Genomic DNA, 20,340 nt, shown 5'->3' with positions numbered 1-20,340 from the left:
CCGTACAGTAAAAAACAGCCTGGAGATTCTGTTACCAGATAAATCAAAAGTAAACATGATCAGAATAAAGCACCATGTAGTCACAGGATCATGATTCATTCATAAAATCCAAAAGAAAACAAACAACATGCTTTAACACATGTCGTGCATCTGCTCTGAACACAACCAGAGGCTTTATTGACATTAGACATTAGGTTCACTTAACTAAACTGTGTTAATATCAGTGCTGGAACTTGATGTTAGCTAATGCAACACATATTCCTTTTATTAAGAAATATATTCTTATTAAATAGAGAGTTTTTCCTCTGTTTCTCCATCTGTTCTTTTTCCAAACCGACTTACTGGACGACTTTTCTTTTCCTAAACCAATCCCTACTAACACAGATTCATTGCATCAATGTCACATTATGATGGAACATGTAATGGTATAGAGACACATAAAGTGAACACCAGTTATCTTTTTCTTGTTTCATGGTGGTTGGCTTCCAGAATGTTGCGTTACTGCCAGCACATTACTCATTCTTCCCTATTCATCTAGCAAAGCTGCCAACTCTTTGCTCATTACTAAAGGAACTATTGACGCATACTACTGGTGTTCTGTACTGTATGTTGGGTGGGTATCCACCAAGGTGTAGCAGACGTTGTATGCCACATAAAAGCAAGGGCCACCAGGACAAAGAACTGGTACTGAAATCTGCCAGTTTAATTAGACATATTTTCGAACGTGGCCTCTTTTGGGGGAATGAGTGACCAAGAAGCTAAGGTAGACTGGACTAAATAGCCAAACATATGGAAGACCTATGAAGTTACTTTTCCATATATATTAATTACTTTTTTCACATACAAGAAGGGCAGAGAAGAGAAGTTATCTTTGCCAAAATGAATGCCACTTTGGAAGAGAAAACTGTTTCAGGGAAGAAATACGTTGGTCTCTCTGTTAACAATGCTTGGATTCATCCTGGCACATATGGTGCCAACAGCACTACAGCTCTACAAAGACCCCTACAGCATCCCCTTAAATAATAAGGCAAACCAACTGCGAGGTAAGTGTTTGGCTAATTAATTTAATGTAAAGAGATATACTGAACACCAACAGTAATAATAAAAACAATAATAATAATAATAACAATTATTATTATTATTATTATAAGGGAAAAACCATGTGATATTTTGGTTTGATTGGTTGTTTGTTAAGGCTACACAGGCTGTATATTTATTGTATCTTCAACAGAAAGAAAGTTAAATATTGTCTTTTGCACTTCCATAAAGTTGCTGTTGCATTTTGGAGCACAGCTTTGGAGTATGCTATAAAAACATCTCCCCATTCAAGAGCCACAGATTATACCACAGATGGTATTGAAGATCCCCTTTCCTTTGTTGAAAGGTTAGGCTTGCATTATAATTCTTTATATAAGTTTTTGCTTGTAATGCATAATTACATACGAATTACATACTAAGAAACTAAAACTCAAAATAAATTAGTCGTTCAGCTTAACTGTACAGCAACATCCCTTTTGAAATGTGATAATGTGATGAACTTTGTAACTGTGCTTTCTTTAAGTAGCTTGCCCTACCTGCTCCCTTACCGTAGGTGACAGCGACATTACCTGCTGAGTGAGGAGTTACCATGCAAATACCTCCAGGCCAAGACGAGGTTGAGATGGATAGCTTTTGGGGTGAAATGGCTACCAGAAAAAAATAAGAATAAGATTTTTTTTTCGAAATGGACCACCTTCAAAATTCAGAATAAATGACATTAGAACCTGTGTGTGTTGTTGTATTTGTGTCATTCTTTACAGGTGCAGATGCAGAAAGAGTCTTTTCTGCAGTGGGGCTGAACAAGACCAAGACAAGGAACAGCACAGCCTTAGATGTAATCAGTAATGACCACCAAGATGGCCTCACCTGACCTTTTTTAAGGCTTCAGTGTCAGCAAATAGCTCTTATAACAATACATTATTATTGTTATTAATATTATTATTATTAATGTGAATGTCAGTTGTACCAACAGTAATAAATACAATAACATGCAGCTGTTGTTTCACTTTATTACTGCAATGTTTAAATGTAGACGTATGGTTAGTGTTAGATACTACTTAAACACAGCATACCCTAGCACTACACTCCATTACTCAAATCTTTGGTTATTGTTGTATGTTTGGAACCAATATAATTAATTACTGTATATTCGTGCCTCAACATTACATTTTTAATAAATAAAAAGCAACATTAATCGATGAAAAAGTCCTAAAAAGATAAAATTTTTGTAAGTTATGAGACAACGGACATTGTGCTTTAATGATATTGCATTTAGGTTTTTGCTTGTTTGTTTTTAACACAAACTAACATTCTGGGAATGTGTACCTGTAACCTTCTTTCATAGACTCATAACAAAAATGTATTCTATTTCTGACTATATATATATATATATATATAGATAGATAGATAGATAGATAGATAGATAGATTCTTGTGCAAAAGTTGAAGCACCCCTTGATGAATAACAGAAGATTTGGTGATTTTTTTTTGGTGAAGATGTTAACACTGTCTCTCATGGAAATGGAAAAAATGCACAATAGTTTCAGCAAACATTGATACATAGTTACTTCTTATGCCATAAAAATGAACAAAAATAAAAAAAATTAAAACATTATTATGACAATCAGCAAAAGTTTGGGCACCCTAAGAGTTCCAGAGTCTCAGATTATTTTTACAAGGATTCAGACCTTAATTGCTCGTTAGATCTGATGCATGAAAACAGCTGTCATCAGTAAAAGCCAGTTTCAAAGCTTTACAAATACTTTGACTCTTTAAATGTTGTGCACACACTCGTGGACACTCGACAACCATGGGTTCCTCTAATCAGCTGTGGAAGACTCTGAAAATGAAAGTTATTGATGCCCACAATGCAGGAGAAGGCTACAAGTAGATAGCAAAACTTTGTCAGCTTGCAGTTTTCACAGTGAGAAATGTAATCAAGAGATGGCAGTTCAGGGGAACTGTGGAGGTCCAGACGAGATCTGGAAGACCAAGAAAACTCCCAGAGAGAACTGCTCGTATGCTGGTCAGGAAGACAAATCAAAACCCCCTTTTGACTGCAAAAAACCTGCAGGAAGATTTAGCAGACTCAGGAGTGATGCTTGCAGCGTTTCATGAAAAGAACACCTTGCCAACTATTAAGCATGGGGATTTCAGAATGGCCATCACAGGCCCCTGATCGAAACATCACTGAAAATTTGTGGGTAGATCTTTAAAACGCTGTGCATGCAAGACAACCAAAGAATGGGAGAAAATCCCAAGTACAAGAATTGAAAGACTTTTAGCTGGCTATAATAAGCATTTGCAAGCTGTGATATTTGCCAGAAGAGGTGGTACTAAGTTCAATTTATAACATAACTACGTAACTATGCATCAATGTTTGCTGAAAACATTGTGCATTTTTTTCCAATTTCAAGAGAGACTGTCAACATCTTTAAAAAATAATAATAATAATCACAAAGATCTGTTATTTATCAAGGGGTGCATAAATTTTTGCATAAGACGATAGATAGATAGATAGATAGATAGATAGATAGATAGATAGATAGATAGATAGATTTATTAATCCTAAAGCGAAATTGTAAATTGTAGAAAATCTGTACGTGGAAAAACCAAACAGTTGACACAGAGGTACTGTATATTTATTTAATTGTCAGCTGAGATCATGATGTTGAGTCTTGTATTCTACATTTCAGCTCATGAACATCGACTTCTTACTGTCAGGAATATTATTGTTTACCTTTTCTCATGCTAATTAAATACATTAACAGTGGAAAACTACAGTTGTTTTTATGTCACATCATGTGACAAACCTCAGATCCTGTTGTACACTGCCACACAAAGAAAGCCCTTTCTTAGCAATGCACACTTATGCCCAGGATTAATGTAAAGAATTGCATTTAGACTTACGTTAAAAGTAAAGTTTTTAGTTTTTTCTTTTTAATCTCAGTACAGGGAAATGTTAAAGCTATTGTCCTTGGTAGTCAATAAAATGAACTTACTGTGGAGTCAGTGGAGAATTAAAGGTTAAAATTAAAGGAGTATTCCTTCAAATACAGATTAGTAAACCTGATAAATAAAAACACAACAATAAAAACAAATATGTACACCATAACATTTCAAGTAATCCATTTCAAGTAAACAGTGCTTTAGCAAAAAAAAAAAAACGAGAAACATTCTTTTCGAGGAACATATTAGGATTTTGGATTTACTAATCGCTTAACAATCATTTTAAACCCGAACTGGATAGCAATGCACATTATGACAGACAAATTATGAGACTATCTTTATCAATGACAATCGAACGATTAGATAAAATGAAACGAAATTATTCATCAACATTGTGCGACTGACTTCGTTTTTTTCATTTTTGTTTTCTTTAGATTTCTGTATAAATAACTAATGTAACTAAACTACTAGATGTAGTTTAGTCTTTGTAACAGACTGCTAAGTCTGCTTACTGAGTCTCCTTAACATAACGAAATGCAAGGCTCATCATGTTTAATCTTTAAAGTAGCTATAACATGGCATTTATTTTATTCACAGGCTTTAGCAAATTGGTATGACAAAAAAAAACTGTGCATATGAACAATTCAACAGCTTTATATTTGTCTTGGGAAAACAAATCCAGGATTATGTCTAATATTTATATATATATATATATATATATATATATAAATTCACGTATGAAGAATGGAAGCGGAATTCTATATTTCTGAAACACTCTGAAACGCGTTTATTATTACAGACAAGTAACAATAAAAAAATGTGCTACTGGACAAAGTTCAAGTGTTTTCCACCAATTCTGGTAGGAGGAATCCAAATCTGAAATTTAATTTTATCTATTATGTCAGGATTTTAAGTTATGCACCCGCAAAATGTAAAACTAAATTGTGCGAAATTGCTTTCTGCTTCCAAAGTGCGTGATAGTATTTTAATTAATAAGAAAAAAAATTTAATCGTTTTAGTCACCTGAAGGTAAATGTATATCTGGTCAAAAGTGATTTTAAGCACTTGCTTTAGTGCTTGTAAGTGGCTATAGCTACCACCTGCAGTAACCCGCAATTGTCACCCATCATGTTGGTGTTAAAGTGACCTTGATATATTGTTCTCTTGATGGAATTTCTCTCCATGTTTATCACTTATATCGCCCAGGTTTGGTCTTGAACCTGACATTACACAGCCAAGTTTGTAGGATTCACTATTTAAAACAAATGCATCCCAAGCAGCAATGGGTTGAGTTTTTTTGGCGGAATAAAAATTCCTTCTTCTTTCAGTTTAGCAGTAGGCATGAAAGAGACTTACGAACGAATGCAATGAATGTTATTATGTAATGTAATATAATACATATGCTTTGTATTTAACTTAAATATGCTTTGTGTATAACTTAAAATCTTGACGTTATGGAGGAAATCTGACTTCAGATTTGGATTCAACACACACACAGTAGAACACGTGTTTAATACCCAGTAGCAAAATCATTATTGACCAGTCTCTCTTCCACAGGTTTTGGTCTTTTAATTAGTCAGGCTTCCTTTCTTGCCAGTCCACAGTTCTCTCAGCTCCACCTGACAGCCCAGGTCTCTGAGAGCAGCTTTCGCCACGTCACCACAGTCCCTGTGCGACGTCAGGGCGTGACCGATCAGCTCCTCGGCCCCCATCTCCAAAATGGGCTGGGTGTAATCGCGGCTTCGTGACACTAGGTTTCTGAGCAGCATGCATGATTGTTTCTGCAACAGAGTACAGAAATTTTTCAACTTTTTGACCTGGAACACACATACTTTTACCCTGTCAGGTTTTGCTATCGAGAAGGCACCTTGTCATGGTGTGGTGTTGTGATTACCTGGACGTTAACTTCCTCCGGATGTGTCTTCATGGCCTGCAGGGCCGCCAGAGCTCCTCCACTCTCCATGATGACTTTGCAGTTATTGGGTTTGCGCAGAGCGAGGACACAGAGAGCAGCACAGCCCTGTTCACACACCTGAGACAACACTCATCAATGTTATCAAAATCTGATCTGCTTCAAACCATATTATGACAACCAAAGTGACTTTTATCAGCTTTCGTTTTAGCTCCGTTCGTTAATCACCTGTGCATTACTTAAGTGCCGGTTTATCGCAATGACAATAAGCTCCGTCCCTCCCGCGTTCACGATGGCGTCCTTGACGTCATCGTTTCCAGCAATCGCCCTTAGCGCACTCAACACTTGCTTTACAAGGTCCTGGAAGCAAACATAACAGATTTAGCAGTTTGAACAATATCAGATAAAATTAATCTTATATAGGTTCTCATCTAAGATGTTTAGCTTAGACAGATACAACAAACTGGCCACTCACCTGACAGTCCAAGCTGTCCGCTAGCAGAGACATCATAAACTTTAGTCCTCCCAAATCCACAATGTCTTGGCAGAACTCATTCCTCACGGCCAGGCGGGACAGGGTGGCACACAGCTCGCTAAGGACCGGAATGTTCTTAGGATGCGCTGGGGAAACACCATCAACATTTACACTTCACTATTAAGTAAAAAGACATCATGATGTCGTAGGAAAATTGAGATGTCATGATGTGATGTGAAGCAATAACAATATATTTGAGAATAAAAAAATGCTTTAATACAAGTGGACCTACTGTCCAACATGTATACTCATGTAGAATAACTGTAAGAATTAAAGTAATTACGAATCCAAACCTCACCTGTAGCAGCTTCTACGATGACCTTCAGTCCATTGTGCTCCAACACGATCATCTTGGCGTGCTCGTGCGCATGGCCAAAAGGAACCCGCACGTCGTCATCGAAGGTCATAACTCTAAGAGCGACGCAGGCCTCTTTCACCACCTCGGGCCGCTCAACATGACGCAATATGGCTCTGGTGAGTAAGTTAAGCACCCCGGCTTTCACCAGGTCCTGTCTGTTCTGCTCGTGCTTCAGGCAGCAGTGACGCACCGTCCGGACCCCGACGCAGGTCAGTGACGGATCCTCCAGGTGGCTGCGTAAGGTGTCCATCAAAAAGTGCCGACCGTCAGAGTCCAAAAGATCGGGCTGACCATCAGTGAGCGCAGAAAGAGCAGTTAGAGCCGCAGACAGCACTTCATTGTCGTCACCAGCAGCCTGGCAGCAGGACAGAAGCGTTGGATAGGCGTCTTTCTGGGCTGCCAGGTATCGGTGAGCAAAGCCTAGGGAGCACTGCTCTGTAAAGAGCTTTAAACTCTCTAACATGGACGTAGGCGAAGACAAGGACTCTAATGCACTTGTGAGAGACTGCAGAGCCTGGGGGAAAATAAGTGGGCATTATTACGTTAAATCAGCAAATTAATTATTATACTAACATCAGCGTTACATTTGTTCTATTATTTTGCATTAGTTGTAAGCGTTGATAAACAGCCCCAGCTCCAGGGTTAGACACTGAGTTTGGGTTACTGTCTGTCTATGTAGTGTATCCTGTCCAAGATAATTGACTGTTGATATTTGTTACTGCTAAGGAGAGGATGAAGAGTGGAAAGGTACTTGGTCCAAATGACATTCCAGGTTGAGAAGAGAGGTGACAATCTGTGAGCAGTGGTACAGTTTCATAGTAAGAAAGCGCACCACAGATGCCATGTTTTCTTTGAAAATGCTGATGGAGAAATATAAAGAAAGGTCAGAAAGAGTTAGATTGTAAGTTTGTAGATCTAGAGAAACTGTATGACAGGCTGCCCAGAGATGAACTATGGTACTGCTGACTGGTACGACTGACTGGTTTAACGTGGAGGTGGGGTTGCACCAGGGATTGGCTCTGAGTCCCTTCCTGTTTGCAGTGGTTTTGGACAGGTTGATGGATGAGGTTAGACAAGAGACCCCATGGACTATCATGTTTGCGGATGATATTGTGATCTGTAGTGAGAGTAGGGAGCAGGTTGAGCTGAGTCTAGAGAGGTGGAGGAATGCACTAGTGAGAAGAGGCATGAAAATCAGGAGGAGCAAGATGGAGTACATGTACATTGCAGGGTGTAGAGGTAAGAAAGGATAAGGTGTTTAAATATTTAGAATCAACTGTCCAAAGCAATGGGACTTGTGGTAGAGAAGTTAAGAAAAGATTGCAGGCAGAGTGGAATGATTGGAGAAGAGTAGCTTGGAGGTTGGAGAAGGGGTGATCTCTGACAAAACAGTATCAGAAATCCTGACAGGGAAGGTTTACAGGACGGTAGTGAGACCAGAAATGTTGTACAGTTGGGAGACGTTGCCACTGACAAAAAGACAGGAAAGATGCTGCTTCGGCAGTTTCTAACGTACTTTCTCTTGGCCAATTTGAGCAAAGACTCCAGGCCTTGATTCCCAGTCACTTAAATCCTGCAACATTACATTTTTAATAATACAAAGCAGCATTGTTTATTGGAAAAGTTCTGGAAAGAAACACTTTTTATGAGTTATGAGCCAACTGACATTGTGCTTTAATGATATTGCATTTAGGTTTTTTGTTTTTAACACAAACTAACATTCTGGGAATGTGTTCCTGTAACCTTCTTTCATAGATTCACATAACAAGAAGTTAACCTTAATTATTATATTCCTGACTATAAACTGATAGATAGATAGATAGATAGATAGATAGATAGATAGATAGATAGATAGATAGATAGATAACTTTATTTATCCTTAAGGGAAATTTTAAATTGTAGAAAATAAGTATTAATGAAAATTAGTGTTAATTAACAAGTTAATTAAAGTTTATAAGAACTTGGAAAAAGCCAAACAGTTGATACAGAGGTATATTCCCATCCCTTGTCCCGGAGTACCCTCTGCTTAGTGTTTTCCCTTTCTCTAAGGAGAAAATTTCTTGTGATTACAATAAACATTTGCTCTCACTGATCGTTATCCTCTCATTATAGTAGTTTTTGGTTAAAATGTTTAATGAAACACATTAATGAAAAATTTGGACGCACCTTCCAATTCCATTGTCTTTCCTGATTATTCCTTTCTACTTAGAAAACACGCTCTAATCTCCTTTGAACAGCTGATACTGAGATGTTAAGACTTCATAACAGCTCTAAACTGAGGTGCTGTTAATAGGTGACTTTTGAGGCTGGTAACTCTAAATCAGCGTTCTTAAACTTAATATTCACTGAAACAAAATACAATCAAACCTAGTGAAAAACAATGCCACTGTTTCACTGCAATCAGTTGCTTACACCAAAGCAACTCCAACGTTAAAGCAACATGAATTCAAGTGTCAAAATTTCAAAATACGTTCAAGCAACTGAAAAAGATATGGCACTGCATATAGTGCATATAGTGCTGCGTATTAACCTAACCTGAGCTCTAACTTTTAACATCATAAAGTTCAATAGGTACAAACAATATAGATACATCTTTTTATTTTTAACTGATTTTCATGCCTAAACAAAATAAATAAGAAAAGTGTTTTCATGCTTAAATAAACTGACAACATGAAAACAACTTAGAAGTAAATAAAAGTTACAAGTAAAAACTTAGATATATAATGTGTTTTGTGTATACACACACACACACAAATTATAAAGATCAAGCAGATCATTATCATCTTTGTACCTGGAGGACTTCATGAGTTTGATCATCTGTTGGCTCTTCAGAAGATCCTTTCGGTACTGCTTTGACAATATTACTCAGGTCCACACCTTTAAATCAATAAAGAGGCGTTAAAACCATCAATCATCACTCAGCGAGGTTTTTATACACAAGCTGGTAACATTACCCTGAGACTCAAACTGCTCGATTGCTTCCTTCAGAGCTTCACTCTCCTCCATGTCGAACTCCTCGATGTTCTCCCTCACCGCCGAGTCAAACGTCTCCTGTGTTATTCTGCGTTTCGCCATGTCTGCAGAGTAATTAACAGCTAAAGAAGAACAACAATAATATTAATAAATAGAACTATGGGACCCTGACGTTGCTATTGGTTACTGCAATCTCTCCGGCTGATTCAGGGACGCAACAATGAACAGCCGTGTCAATTCCTTCCGCCTAAATGTAACCAGCAAATTTGACATTTTAAGCTCTGGATATTTTATCTATTTTAAGAAAAATTCTCTCGTTTTTACTTCTTAAACTAAAACATTTAGGTAAATGTTAAATGTCATCACTGATAACAATCGTGACACTCACCACACCACCCAGGCTGCAGCTCAACGATAAAATCCCACCCAGCTACAAAGAACAGAGCGCTACGTTAGAACAGAAGCGACAGCTAGTCAAGAATCAGTTACAAAATTTACGCAAGCGGTTGTGAATCAAAAACCTTGCGTAAGGTCCGTTTGTTAATACGCCTCGGGTTGAACGTGTGAAATATAGCGTTCCGATGTTCAGGTTTTGTTTCCAAAGAAAAAAGATTTACACCACAAAATCAATAAACAACATTGCAAATTAAAGTAATATAACACTGTAATATTAATAAATAATTAATAAATAGTAATAAATGATTTTCACAAATATTTTGACAAAATATTTCTTTTATTTAAAATTATACTGTGTCATTTGGAACAAAACAAAAGCCGGGCACGTTTTATACAGCGCCACCTGGTGGACACTGACTATAACAGCAAAACGTAAGAACAAGCGTAAACAAAATGTAGAACTAGTTAATTAAACAGGTGTTAAAAGTTAACAATTAATTGAATTTGAATTTAACAAATGTTAAAAACTGGTTCGTGTGACAAAATTTAAGACGCTAGTAAATGTCGTTATGTGATGTGGAAATCCTCGTACGGTCGATGTTCGCTCATCTGGTACACGAGGTTAAAGCGGTGGAACGACACAGTAAAGACACAACAGTGCGGGTTCGAACCCCGCGTAAGTGTTTCTTAGTCACGTTGGCAGGTCCATGAGGAGAAATCATGCACCACTCTGATGAGATGATGTATAAACCCAACCACAATCTCTGAGACCAACAAAGCCACAACGTTTTTCTATTCAGCAAAAAAAAATAAAAATTTAAACACTCACTTTGAAAATACATCCTCATGGGGGAAAAAAGCTCATGCTGGATTTCTACACTGATATGGACTGGGTTATGCGTTAGGAACAAAAATGATGCCACATTGATGGAAATTAAAATGATCAATCTAAAACATTATCTTATGTTGTGTGGCAACTGTCAAGATGATTTGCTTTTAGATATTATTTTTGTAACTACAAACCAACCTTGTTTGACAAAGATTGCTTATAAGTTCTTGCCTCAAACCTCCAGGGTCAGGGTTCGCTTCCCAGGTTTCCGCCTGAAGTTTGCATGTTCTTCCTGTGCTTGGTGGGTTTCCTCCAGGTACTTCAGTTTCCTCCCACAGACCAAAGACATGCAGATTAAGCTAACAGGTTTTTCCCAAATTGCCCAGTGTATGTGTGTTTGCCCTGTGACGCACTACCACCCTGTCCACGGCGTACCCCGCCATAGAGAATGTGTGAAAGGGAGAGTAAATCATTCTGCCGTTAATCTCGTCTTTATGTTCTTATCTAAAAACAGTCTATGAATATCAATAAGCTAATTTTAAGAGTTCATGTGTGTCCTGAGTTAGACAGGAAGCTCAAACATCTCAAACAGACACGCTTCTTAAATACAGACCAGCTTTATTTATAATGCTGCTTTCAGCCAAACTAAACATTTATCTTCACCCAGGAAATTAAAGTTTTTACAAAGAAAAAAAAAAAAAAAAAACCTTTTCCTGTGCAGTTTGTGTTCATTGTGTCCCTAGATCACCCTACAAGACGTTAACTGTCCAAGAAAATTTAAACACTTGCATTGAACAACCTTTTTATTTAATAGCATTGTACACACACATGAGGTGAGACGTCAGTACTTTACGGGTTGATGCTGGTTACACAGAAACAGAAAAAAAACAAACCTTGGTTTAATCTCACCAGACAAGGCAAAAAAAAAAAAAAAAAAAAAAAGTAACAGTTCTGAACCAGTCGAGCTACATTAACGATAAGTGCTTTGCAACAGTCCTTTGCACGCCATCTGTGTTGTGTGGTATTCGGGTACCCGTCAGTTTGTTTCAATAATCGCACAAAGGTTATTGGACGGACAGAGTATCTTACAGATGTGTAAAGAGAGGCTTGGTCTAGGAGGTGACCGGTTAAACAAAATTTAGTCATTCTATACTCGTGTCAGTAACAAAGACGGGGGGGGGGAGACAAATTAAATCCAGTTTTTAAATATTTTTAAAACATTAATGAAAGAACCACTCGCTACTGACATGAATAAAGAATGCCCAAAAACTCCATGGATCCAGTATAAATAGAGTCTCACGTTTACATTATGAACCAGGCAAGTCAAATCATTTACTTTTTTTTTTTCAACAGACAAAAAAATTTGTTGCTCTTACTTTCACATATGCGAAATTTCACCACACGAGCAGAAATTTTAACAGCTGATTATGTGAGAGTGGCCTATGAGAACTCACTGGATTATATGGTAAGTGAGTGAGAAGCACAGAGTTGAAGATTTAATACATTAGATCTGACAAAAGCAGAGGGCCGATGCTCCGTCCTTGAAGGACCCAATTTACACAACAGCCTAAGGTGATCTACAGAGCTGTATGCTTGGCTTAATGTTGATTCTGTTACTGTTAAACATCACTGACCATTAGTTAACTGTCTGTAAAGGACGTATTCTCTAAGTGCAAGGTTTTGGCACAAAATATAAGGGACCCAATGAGCACCCAGAATTCCCCTGCATTCTCGTAGAAAGGCTTCAAGATCCTGATCTCACATACCCCCTGCTGGCATAAAATAGACTAATCCAGATTACCTAAAGAAAACCTTTTCCTCAAGTTTTCCCTAATTAAGAGATGCTGAACGAGCTGTTAAAGACAGGAAACGCATTAACAGTTCTTCAATCCAGTTAGACAGCATCAAGGTCAGTCTGCTGGTGAATAGTTCACAGCCTATGGGTTCTATAATAATCAACATGAACGTAGACTCCTTCTCAAATCAGCAAACACGCAGATTAACTCTGTGCAGCTTTTTAGAAAGTGCAGGTGAAAGTGTAGGACTCTAAACATCTCCGCTGTCCACTACATTACCCACCAAGTTCAGCTCTTCCACTTATGGATTTGTTAATAAAACTGGAAGGCAATTAGTGAGCGGTTTGTAACACTGCCCAAAACTCCTTAACATGGAAGAACTCAATGGTCATTATGTGTAGAAGATGACCTCGGGGATCTGCCCGTCCTCGACGGAAGTGCCATTGTTGTTGCCGGCGGCGTAGCAGAAGGTAAAGCAGGTTTTAGTGCCAGATCCTGAAGATTCATGGGTAACCTTCCGCATGCCTTTGGTGCCGTAGTGGGAGTCTGGACCCTGGAAAAGGCAAGAAAAAACACGCACTCAATCCTTATTCACTGTAACATGATTTAAGTCACAAATAAAAATAGAATTGAATTGAATTCTTGAACTTTTGTATTCATTTATCTAATGAATACACATTCACTGGCGACTTCATTAGGCACACCTTGCTAGTACTGGGTTGGACCTGTTTTGCCTTCACACAGGACTAAAAACATCCTTTCACACTGCACTTTATGGAAATTCCTCACATCTGAAATTATAGTCTATTCATGGACATTACATATTTGTACATTCATGCACATTTGCACTTATTCTAGACATTTCTAGACATTTATAATTAATATCATTTTGCACACTTTTGCACATTTTCCATATTTTGCACATTTGTACAGACATTATTGTGTATATTTTGTACAGCTAAGTTTTTAAAAATATATTTTTTATCCCTTATTTTATATTCTGTTCTTTTTCTCTGCAGTTTTTCTATATTTTAGAAAGAAGGTTTCTATATATTATTCTTTTTTCCCTTCCTTAATTTATTTTAATTTCTATTGATAGTTTAGATTTTAAGGTCACAAGGTCTTTTCGCCCAGAGAACTGATACTCACTGGATATTTTCTCTTTCTCAGACCATTCTTTGTAAACCTAGAGACGATTGGGTGTAAAAAACACACCCGTCTGTCTGGCACCAAAACCCATGCCATGTTTAAAATCACTTAAATTTCTTCCCCATATACCGAATGAAGTGGACGGTGAGTGTAGTCATCTACAGTACATACTTATCTAATGTTACAATAGCTAAAAATAAATTAGCAGACTTTATCTCACACTAATAAATTCAAAACACTTACACTTAGCCAATCTTTTAAAGAAACCAAATCAATGTAATCAAAAATTACTAAAGTTAGATGAAGGAAGGAGACAGACCTTCCAGAACACTTGAATAACAGTCATTCTAAACTTTATCTGAGGTTTTTGTTATTGATCGTATATTTTTGTGTACTGGCGAAAAAATGTGTGAGGTCTGCTTTATAAACCTGGAAAGGTTGGAGTACGGTGCGTGATAAGTCGTACCTTAAGAGTGGCGCAGGCTGTGTAGTTTACATTGGGCAAAACCTCCACCGGCTCTTTGAACATGACCCTGAAGGTGCTCGATGACCCGTCGCAACTGAAACCTGTGTCATTCTGACCAAGGACTGTGTTACTGTCTGTGTGAATGATCTGGCAACAAGATCGACGAAAACAATAAAACACATCATTATAAATTAATCCACAATTTGCATTATTACTTAAAAATGAAAAAAATGATTCAAAGAACTCTACCTGGATGTTGACCTGATAGTCTGTGGGTCCGTGTATAGACCCGTACAGTCCAAAACCCACAACAAATATCCTTCGGTTTACACAGAACCTGCCGTAGAAGAGAACGAGAGACAGAGAGAAATTAAAGAATTTGGAGAACAATAAAGACAAACATTGTGTGATGCACAAGCAGCGTGTCTGCGCTGGTCTCAGATGCTGTGGTAGGGTTGTACATCAGCTCATCAGAGTGGTGCATGATCTCTCATCACAGACCAGACAACACTGCAGTATCCATTTAAAACCTTTTCATGATCGGTGTAAAGCCGTTGCGGTGGAACAGTTTGCTACGTTTGTAAATTGTTAATGTCATATTAAAAATATGTACTGTGTTTTTTTTACTGCCAGACAAAAAGTATTATAAGCGCTGTCCAACATCTTTAGATAAAATTTTATAAATGAGAGAGTGTGCGAGTGTGTTTGCTCTGACCTGATGCGATCACTGGTCCCACTGTATCCCCAGCGACTCTCCACCTGGGCGAAGCGCGTGATGCTGCACTCCTTCCCGCGCAGACAGCAGCGGGGCCGGTCGATGAACTCCACTCGCGGTTTGGGGTTCACTGTGAAGTGGAGGAACAGACTGACCACCTCCCTGTCTGTCAGAATGCCTGACTGAGCAGGACCTGCACACAGTGACATTATCAAACACCACAAAGATAGGAAGATTTTCTTAGGCCCCAAAGCTTAGTGTTTAACACCTACTTAGATAACCGTTAATCCCATCATGACGAGTGCGGGGTGTAAGAGTGTACGCTGTGACATACCTGCTGCAAACTCTTCTATGGTCATTAGAGGGAAGCGGATCAGGGTAAGAGCTTTCCCCAATACGCGTCTCTTATTCTCAGGTGTGGGCTGCAGCTGCTGCCTGTGAGCCTCTGCCTCGGCCCAACGCACCGCCGCTCCAAACAACCGGACCTCCCGCACCCCGAGCGTGTCCCGCTCCAGCACAGCCACGAGGGTGTCTGAGAAAATCAAAGACAGATTTTTATTGGTTTATCTGAATTATATGATACATGATGACATTACCACAAACATGGATGATCAACTGCAAAATCTAATCTAATCTGCTCACTGCAATGATAATCCCAAATTGACCTAACAATTATTCTAGCGCTCGTTCTTAAGAATTCCACTCTAAAATAATAATATTGGATAATTATTGGCAGGCTGTTAAAAACTAACTTTTTATCCGCAGCTGCCTCGTTCTAACTACCTCCTTTGAATGAACACAATAAACACTTTATGATGAGATATTTTTTTGGTTTTGCCATGTCGCCCAGCCCTACAAACATCAGTGAAAAACGAAACTGGTTCTTACATACGTACCCAGATCTATATCTGTGAATCCTTCTGCAGCCAGAGCATCTCCTGTATTCTTGTCAATATTCTCAAGGCACAGACTGGCCAGCTGAGGTTCATCAAAGAGCCTGGCCTAAAAAAAAAAAAAATGGAAAGGAAAAAAAAAAAAACGACACTGAACAAGATTGTGACAAAACTATTATTACAATTACTTACAATAATTAAATTATATACTCCACCTCCTTTTTCATTTAGGACAATGTTCAGCTTTTTTAGGGTTGTTAAAAATGACAAAAAGCGTTTTACATACACATCTCTAACTGTTTTCTCTCATCTTCTGCTCTCTCTCTCGTTCCTTCTATTCCCTCTCTCCCCCTCTCTCTGTCGAGCTACACATGTCGTTTCTGAGCTGCCAGTGATCCAGACTCCCTTTGCCCTCCCGACCTGTCTGACCCATCCTGGTGCCCCGCTCCTGGTTGGAGATCTCGTCGCATGGATCCCCCGTGTGTCTCTTTGGGATGCGTCTCGTGTCTGGGGATGGTTCTCGCTACCTAGAAGACGGTTCTGGCTTCGACTGGTGTTGGCAGCTGTTTCTCTGAGGACTTGACAGTTCGATAGTTTATACAAGTCTACCTGAGTTTTCAATAACTAACTGGACTCCATATTAACATCAATTAACATCAACTGTTATGCTGAACTGCCTGCCACCTAACACACAGTATGAATGCAGATCAATTCCTGCTTTCTGTTTCACCCAGATGAGGATGGGTTCCCTGTTGAGTCTGGTTCCTCTCAAGGTTTCTTCCTACTACCACCTCAGGGAGTTTTTCCTTGCCACTGTCGCCCTCGGCTTGCTCATCAAGAACTATCTGACCATTTTGATTCATACACATTCAAATTCCATACAAACTTAAATAATTCTTTTGATTGTGTAAAGCTGCTTTGGGACAATGGCAATTGTTAATAGCGCTATACAAATAAAATTGAATTGAATTGAATACTTGACTAGACCATTTTGAAATGGTAGCCTATAACATTTATAACATAACAATTTCTGCAGGTTTGCAGAACCGTGCCTGTGTGAGAAGCATGAAGGCGTTGTCAGCCCGCAGGTTTTTCTTCAGGAACTCCACGCAGTGAGCCTCCAGCGCCGGGACTGCGTATTTCTTTGCCGTGTACAGAGTGGTCATTACAGTCTCGGGTCCGATCTGAACCTCGTCAGAGTACAGAAACCTAGTGGGACATATTTTATAACCAGACACATTCAAGCAAGGCTGATGGAAATGCCAGTGATTACTACCAAATATTTCAAATAGTCTAACTCTTACTTGAGCAGGGCCAGGAAAGCAGCAGGCTCTACATCCGGCAGCTCGATCTCTGTGGAGGTGGTGGCCATGCCTCCGTTAAACATGGCATCGAACACAGCACTGCCAACTGCCAAAACAAACCTGAAAACATAAAGATGGTCTGATTACACAACTATATACAACTTGTGCACGTTTATATATTAATATATCAGGTCTTGGTTATGCAGCTGAAATATAACACACATGATAATGACTCAATGAACAATATTAGTTACACAATACATCATGATATACGACACGATATTTGGTTTATTTAGATATATTTATCTGTAAAGTTTTTAGGACAATTTTTAGGTATAGGCTATAACTTATTGCAACACAGTGTTGTTGAATTCTCTATTCTGCATTTTTATTTCCTTTCTTGAATATGTTATCATTTCTATGGTAACTGCATGCACAAGGACAATTATGTGAAACATTTTCTGCAAGGTGTTTTTTTTCCATGAATTTCAGTGTATCAGTGTTTTTCACAGCTATATTTAAAACAGAGATCTTCTGTTGTGTTTTGGTTTGACAAAAATATTTTCTTATTAACTTAGACATGGTAATACAAATGTACAACTGTGCCATCAGGGAAGGAACACTCCATTTGTGCGATAATTTGGTCTTTAAGTACATTCAGGTTTATTGCCAAATAAGTTGCTAAGTCTAGACCTGACCAACTGACGCAACCCCAGATTATAACACTACCTCCGGGAGCTTGTACAGTGGCCACTATGCATGATGGATGCATCACTCCATGCGCTTTCCTTCTTATCCTGACGTGCCTATGACTCTGGAATAGGGTCAATCTGAACTCATTAGACTGCAAGAAATCCCCCTCCCCCCCATTTCTTTACACTTGCTAACAAATTGAAGGCCTTTTTTTCTGATTAGTTTCACTAAGAACCTTGCGAGTTCTTATCACACCGTGTGTGTATGAAAATGCTTTTTCTTTCATTATTAAACTTAATATGTTTACCTCATCTCTAGTCATGATTTGATCGCATATCTTTAACAAAGCTGAGGTTCAGCACTATCCTTCCTGGTTTTGATCATGTGTTAAAGGGTTCTTAACACAGTTCCAGTAATTAAAGATTTCCATAATTGCTTTCTTTGCTTGATGCAGGTCAATAACCCTTATGAAATGGAGATTTTTTTGCTTTTGTTTTGGCAAGCATGCTGCTGAGGATTAAAAAAAAAAGCCAAATGTGCTGTTATTAAGCTGTTATCGTATAGTAGATATCGCACCATGGCAGAGACAGGTGCATTCCTTTGTATTGCATTACTGGTTATTCCTTAAGGATCGTCGATAATAAACTCCATGCGATATATTGAACAATAGATTCCATTGAAATAAAAGCAAATACAAATAACTTTGAAGTAATTTCACATTAAAAACAATGCTGGACAATAAAGAGTTACCTGTGAGCAGGTATGCGCTGCACTCCCATCCCTTTACCCACCAGAAAGTGAACGTCGCTGAGCACCTCGTTATTGAAGAGAAACGCAAATCTTTCCTTCACAGTACTTTTCGTCGCTTGCCAGTTATACACGGGCTCTCGGTAAACCAGCACCGCTGCTGCAGCCGGAGGGGCAGAAAGTGAGGAGTGGGGTGTAGGGACAGGCCCTGAATTTGACGCTTGTCCGGTCATGTTCGACGCCACCGCGGCCGCCATCGAACCCCCGACCGCTCCCGCTATGACCGAGCCCTGCGCCACGGCCTGCGGGAGAGAGTTGCGCATGTTCGGCGGAAGCCCGGCGGCGACACCGCTGCTTTCGGAGCCGTTAGGCCCCGGCTGGGGATTTGAGCGTCTCGTCGCGCTCTGTGAGCTTCCGCTCGCCCCGATGGATCCTCCGTTGCTTGCCGCTAAAGTGTAACTACTGTTGCTCGGTTGACTGTTACCCAGCGGACCCGGAGAGGCAAAATTTAAACACGGGGCCCGACCGCCGTTGTCTCCAGAAGCCATCTTGGACTTCAACTTCTCCCTTCTAGGTCTGATAAGGTAAACAAGTTTTTTTTTACACCACCCGTATTCTCACAAGTCGATGATTGGCTAGTCATTTTATTGGCAGGAGGGTCACCGAATGTACCGTTCGCTGGTATATTATTAGCGAATCACAGAGCAGGAGACGGAATGGCATGAGCCAATTCTAGCGCAGGAGGCGGGACTTGTCGGAATACAGCTGGGGGAAAGGGTATGAGGTCACACAAAGCACTATTTATCAATATGGTTTAACATAAAACAATAAATAGATTAGCAGTTAATAAATTGACTTGGTAAATGTATTGTCATGATAATATATTTTTATATAATAATAATAATAATAATAATAATAATAAATGTATTAATTTTCTGTATCGGTCAGCCTGGACAGGGCCGCATGGAGCCTATCCCAGGAATATTTGGGCACTAGACAGGGTGCCAATCCATCCGCAGGGCACACATGCACACACACACAAACTACAGGCAATTTGGGAACACCAATTAGCTTATTCTGCACCCGTTTGGACTGTGGGAGGAAATCAGAGTACCGGGAGGAAACCCACCAAGCACAGGGAAAATATGCAAACTCCATGCACACAGACCTGAGGCGGAAATCGAACCCTCAGACCTTGGAAATGCGAGGTCACAGTCCTAACCACTAAGCCACCATGCCGCGTAATTATAATAATGATAATATTTTTTCAAACAACAACATTTATACACAATGATACCCAAAATACATTGTTAATAGATAACCAGATTTATATGATAATATTTACTGTCTCTGCCAAATAAATGTTTTAATGTTATTAAACAGTGTTGTATATACAGCTCAAAAAACATCATAAATGTGGAGAGGTGAACCTGGCCTATCTTGCCACATTCATGGTTATTTTTGTAATTCAGGATGTAGGTTTCTTAATAAAATTCTGAGAAACACTGATGAGCAATAACATTAAACTCTGTTTATCATCTCTGTGCACTGGCATCTATCAGTGGGTGTGATGTATTAGTCAGCCAAT

The 20,340-nt window shown here is 39.0% G+C and overlaps 2 protein-coding genes across 2 annotated transcripts; both read right to left on the bottom strand.

Annotated features, from left to right (window-relative positions):
* Positions 1–3,683: 3,683 nt before the first annotated feature.
* Positions 3,684–10,282, bottom strand: armc6 (armadillo repeat containing 6). Its single transcript, XM_053487260.1, has 8 exons — positions 10,153–10,282; positions 9,746–9,886; positions 9,583–9,668; positions 6,732–7,305; positions 6,374–6,519; positions 6,127–6,258; positions 5,881–6,018; positions 3,684–5,767 (listed from the first exon to the last, which is right to left on the bottom strand). Exons 2-8 carry the CDS (start codon positions 9,864–9,866, stop codon positions 5,555–5,557), a joined length of 1,410 nt encoding a protein of 469 aa, XP_053343235.1. The 5' UTR covers positions 9,867–9,886; positions 10,153–10,282; the 3' UTR covers positions 3,684–5,554.
* Positions 10,283–11,674: 1,392 nt separating this feature from the next.
* Positions 11,675–19,327, bottom strand: LOC128513174 (BTB/POZ domain-containing protein 2). The gene is made up of 9 exons (XM_053486844.1): positions 18,756–19,327; positions 17,313–17,432; positions 17,056–17,217; positions 16,012–16,112; positions 15,450–15,647; positions 15,116–15,308; positions 14,650–14,737; positions 14,401–14,547; positions 11,675–13,338 (listed from the first exon to the last, which is right to left on the bottom strand). Exons 1-9 carry the CDS (start codon positions 19,298–19,300, stop codon positions 13,177–13,179), a joined length of 1,716 nt encoding a protein of 571 aa, XP_053342819.1. The 5' UTR covers positions 19,301–19,327; the 3' UTR covers positions 11,675–13,176.
* Between the last annotated feature and the right edge of the window lie 1,013 nt (positions 19,328–20,340).

Source organism: Clarias gariepinus, chromosome 25 (genome assembly GCF_024256425.1).
Source record: "Clarias gariepinus isolate MV-2021 ecotype Netherlands chromosome 25, CGAR_prim_01v2, whole genome shotgun sequence".
In the NCBI taxonomy this organism is placed as follows: Eukaryota; Metazoa; Chordata; class Actinopteri; order Siluriformes; family Clariidae; genus Clarias; species Clarias gariepinus.
The sequence above is the reverse complement of the archived record's forward strand: the minus strand, read 5'-3'. Positions and strand labels throughout refer to the sequence as shown.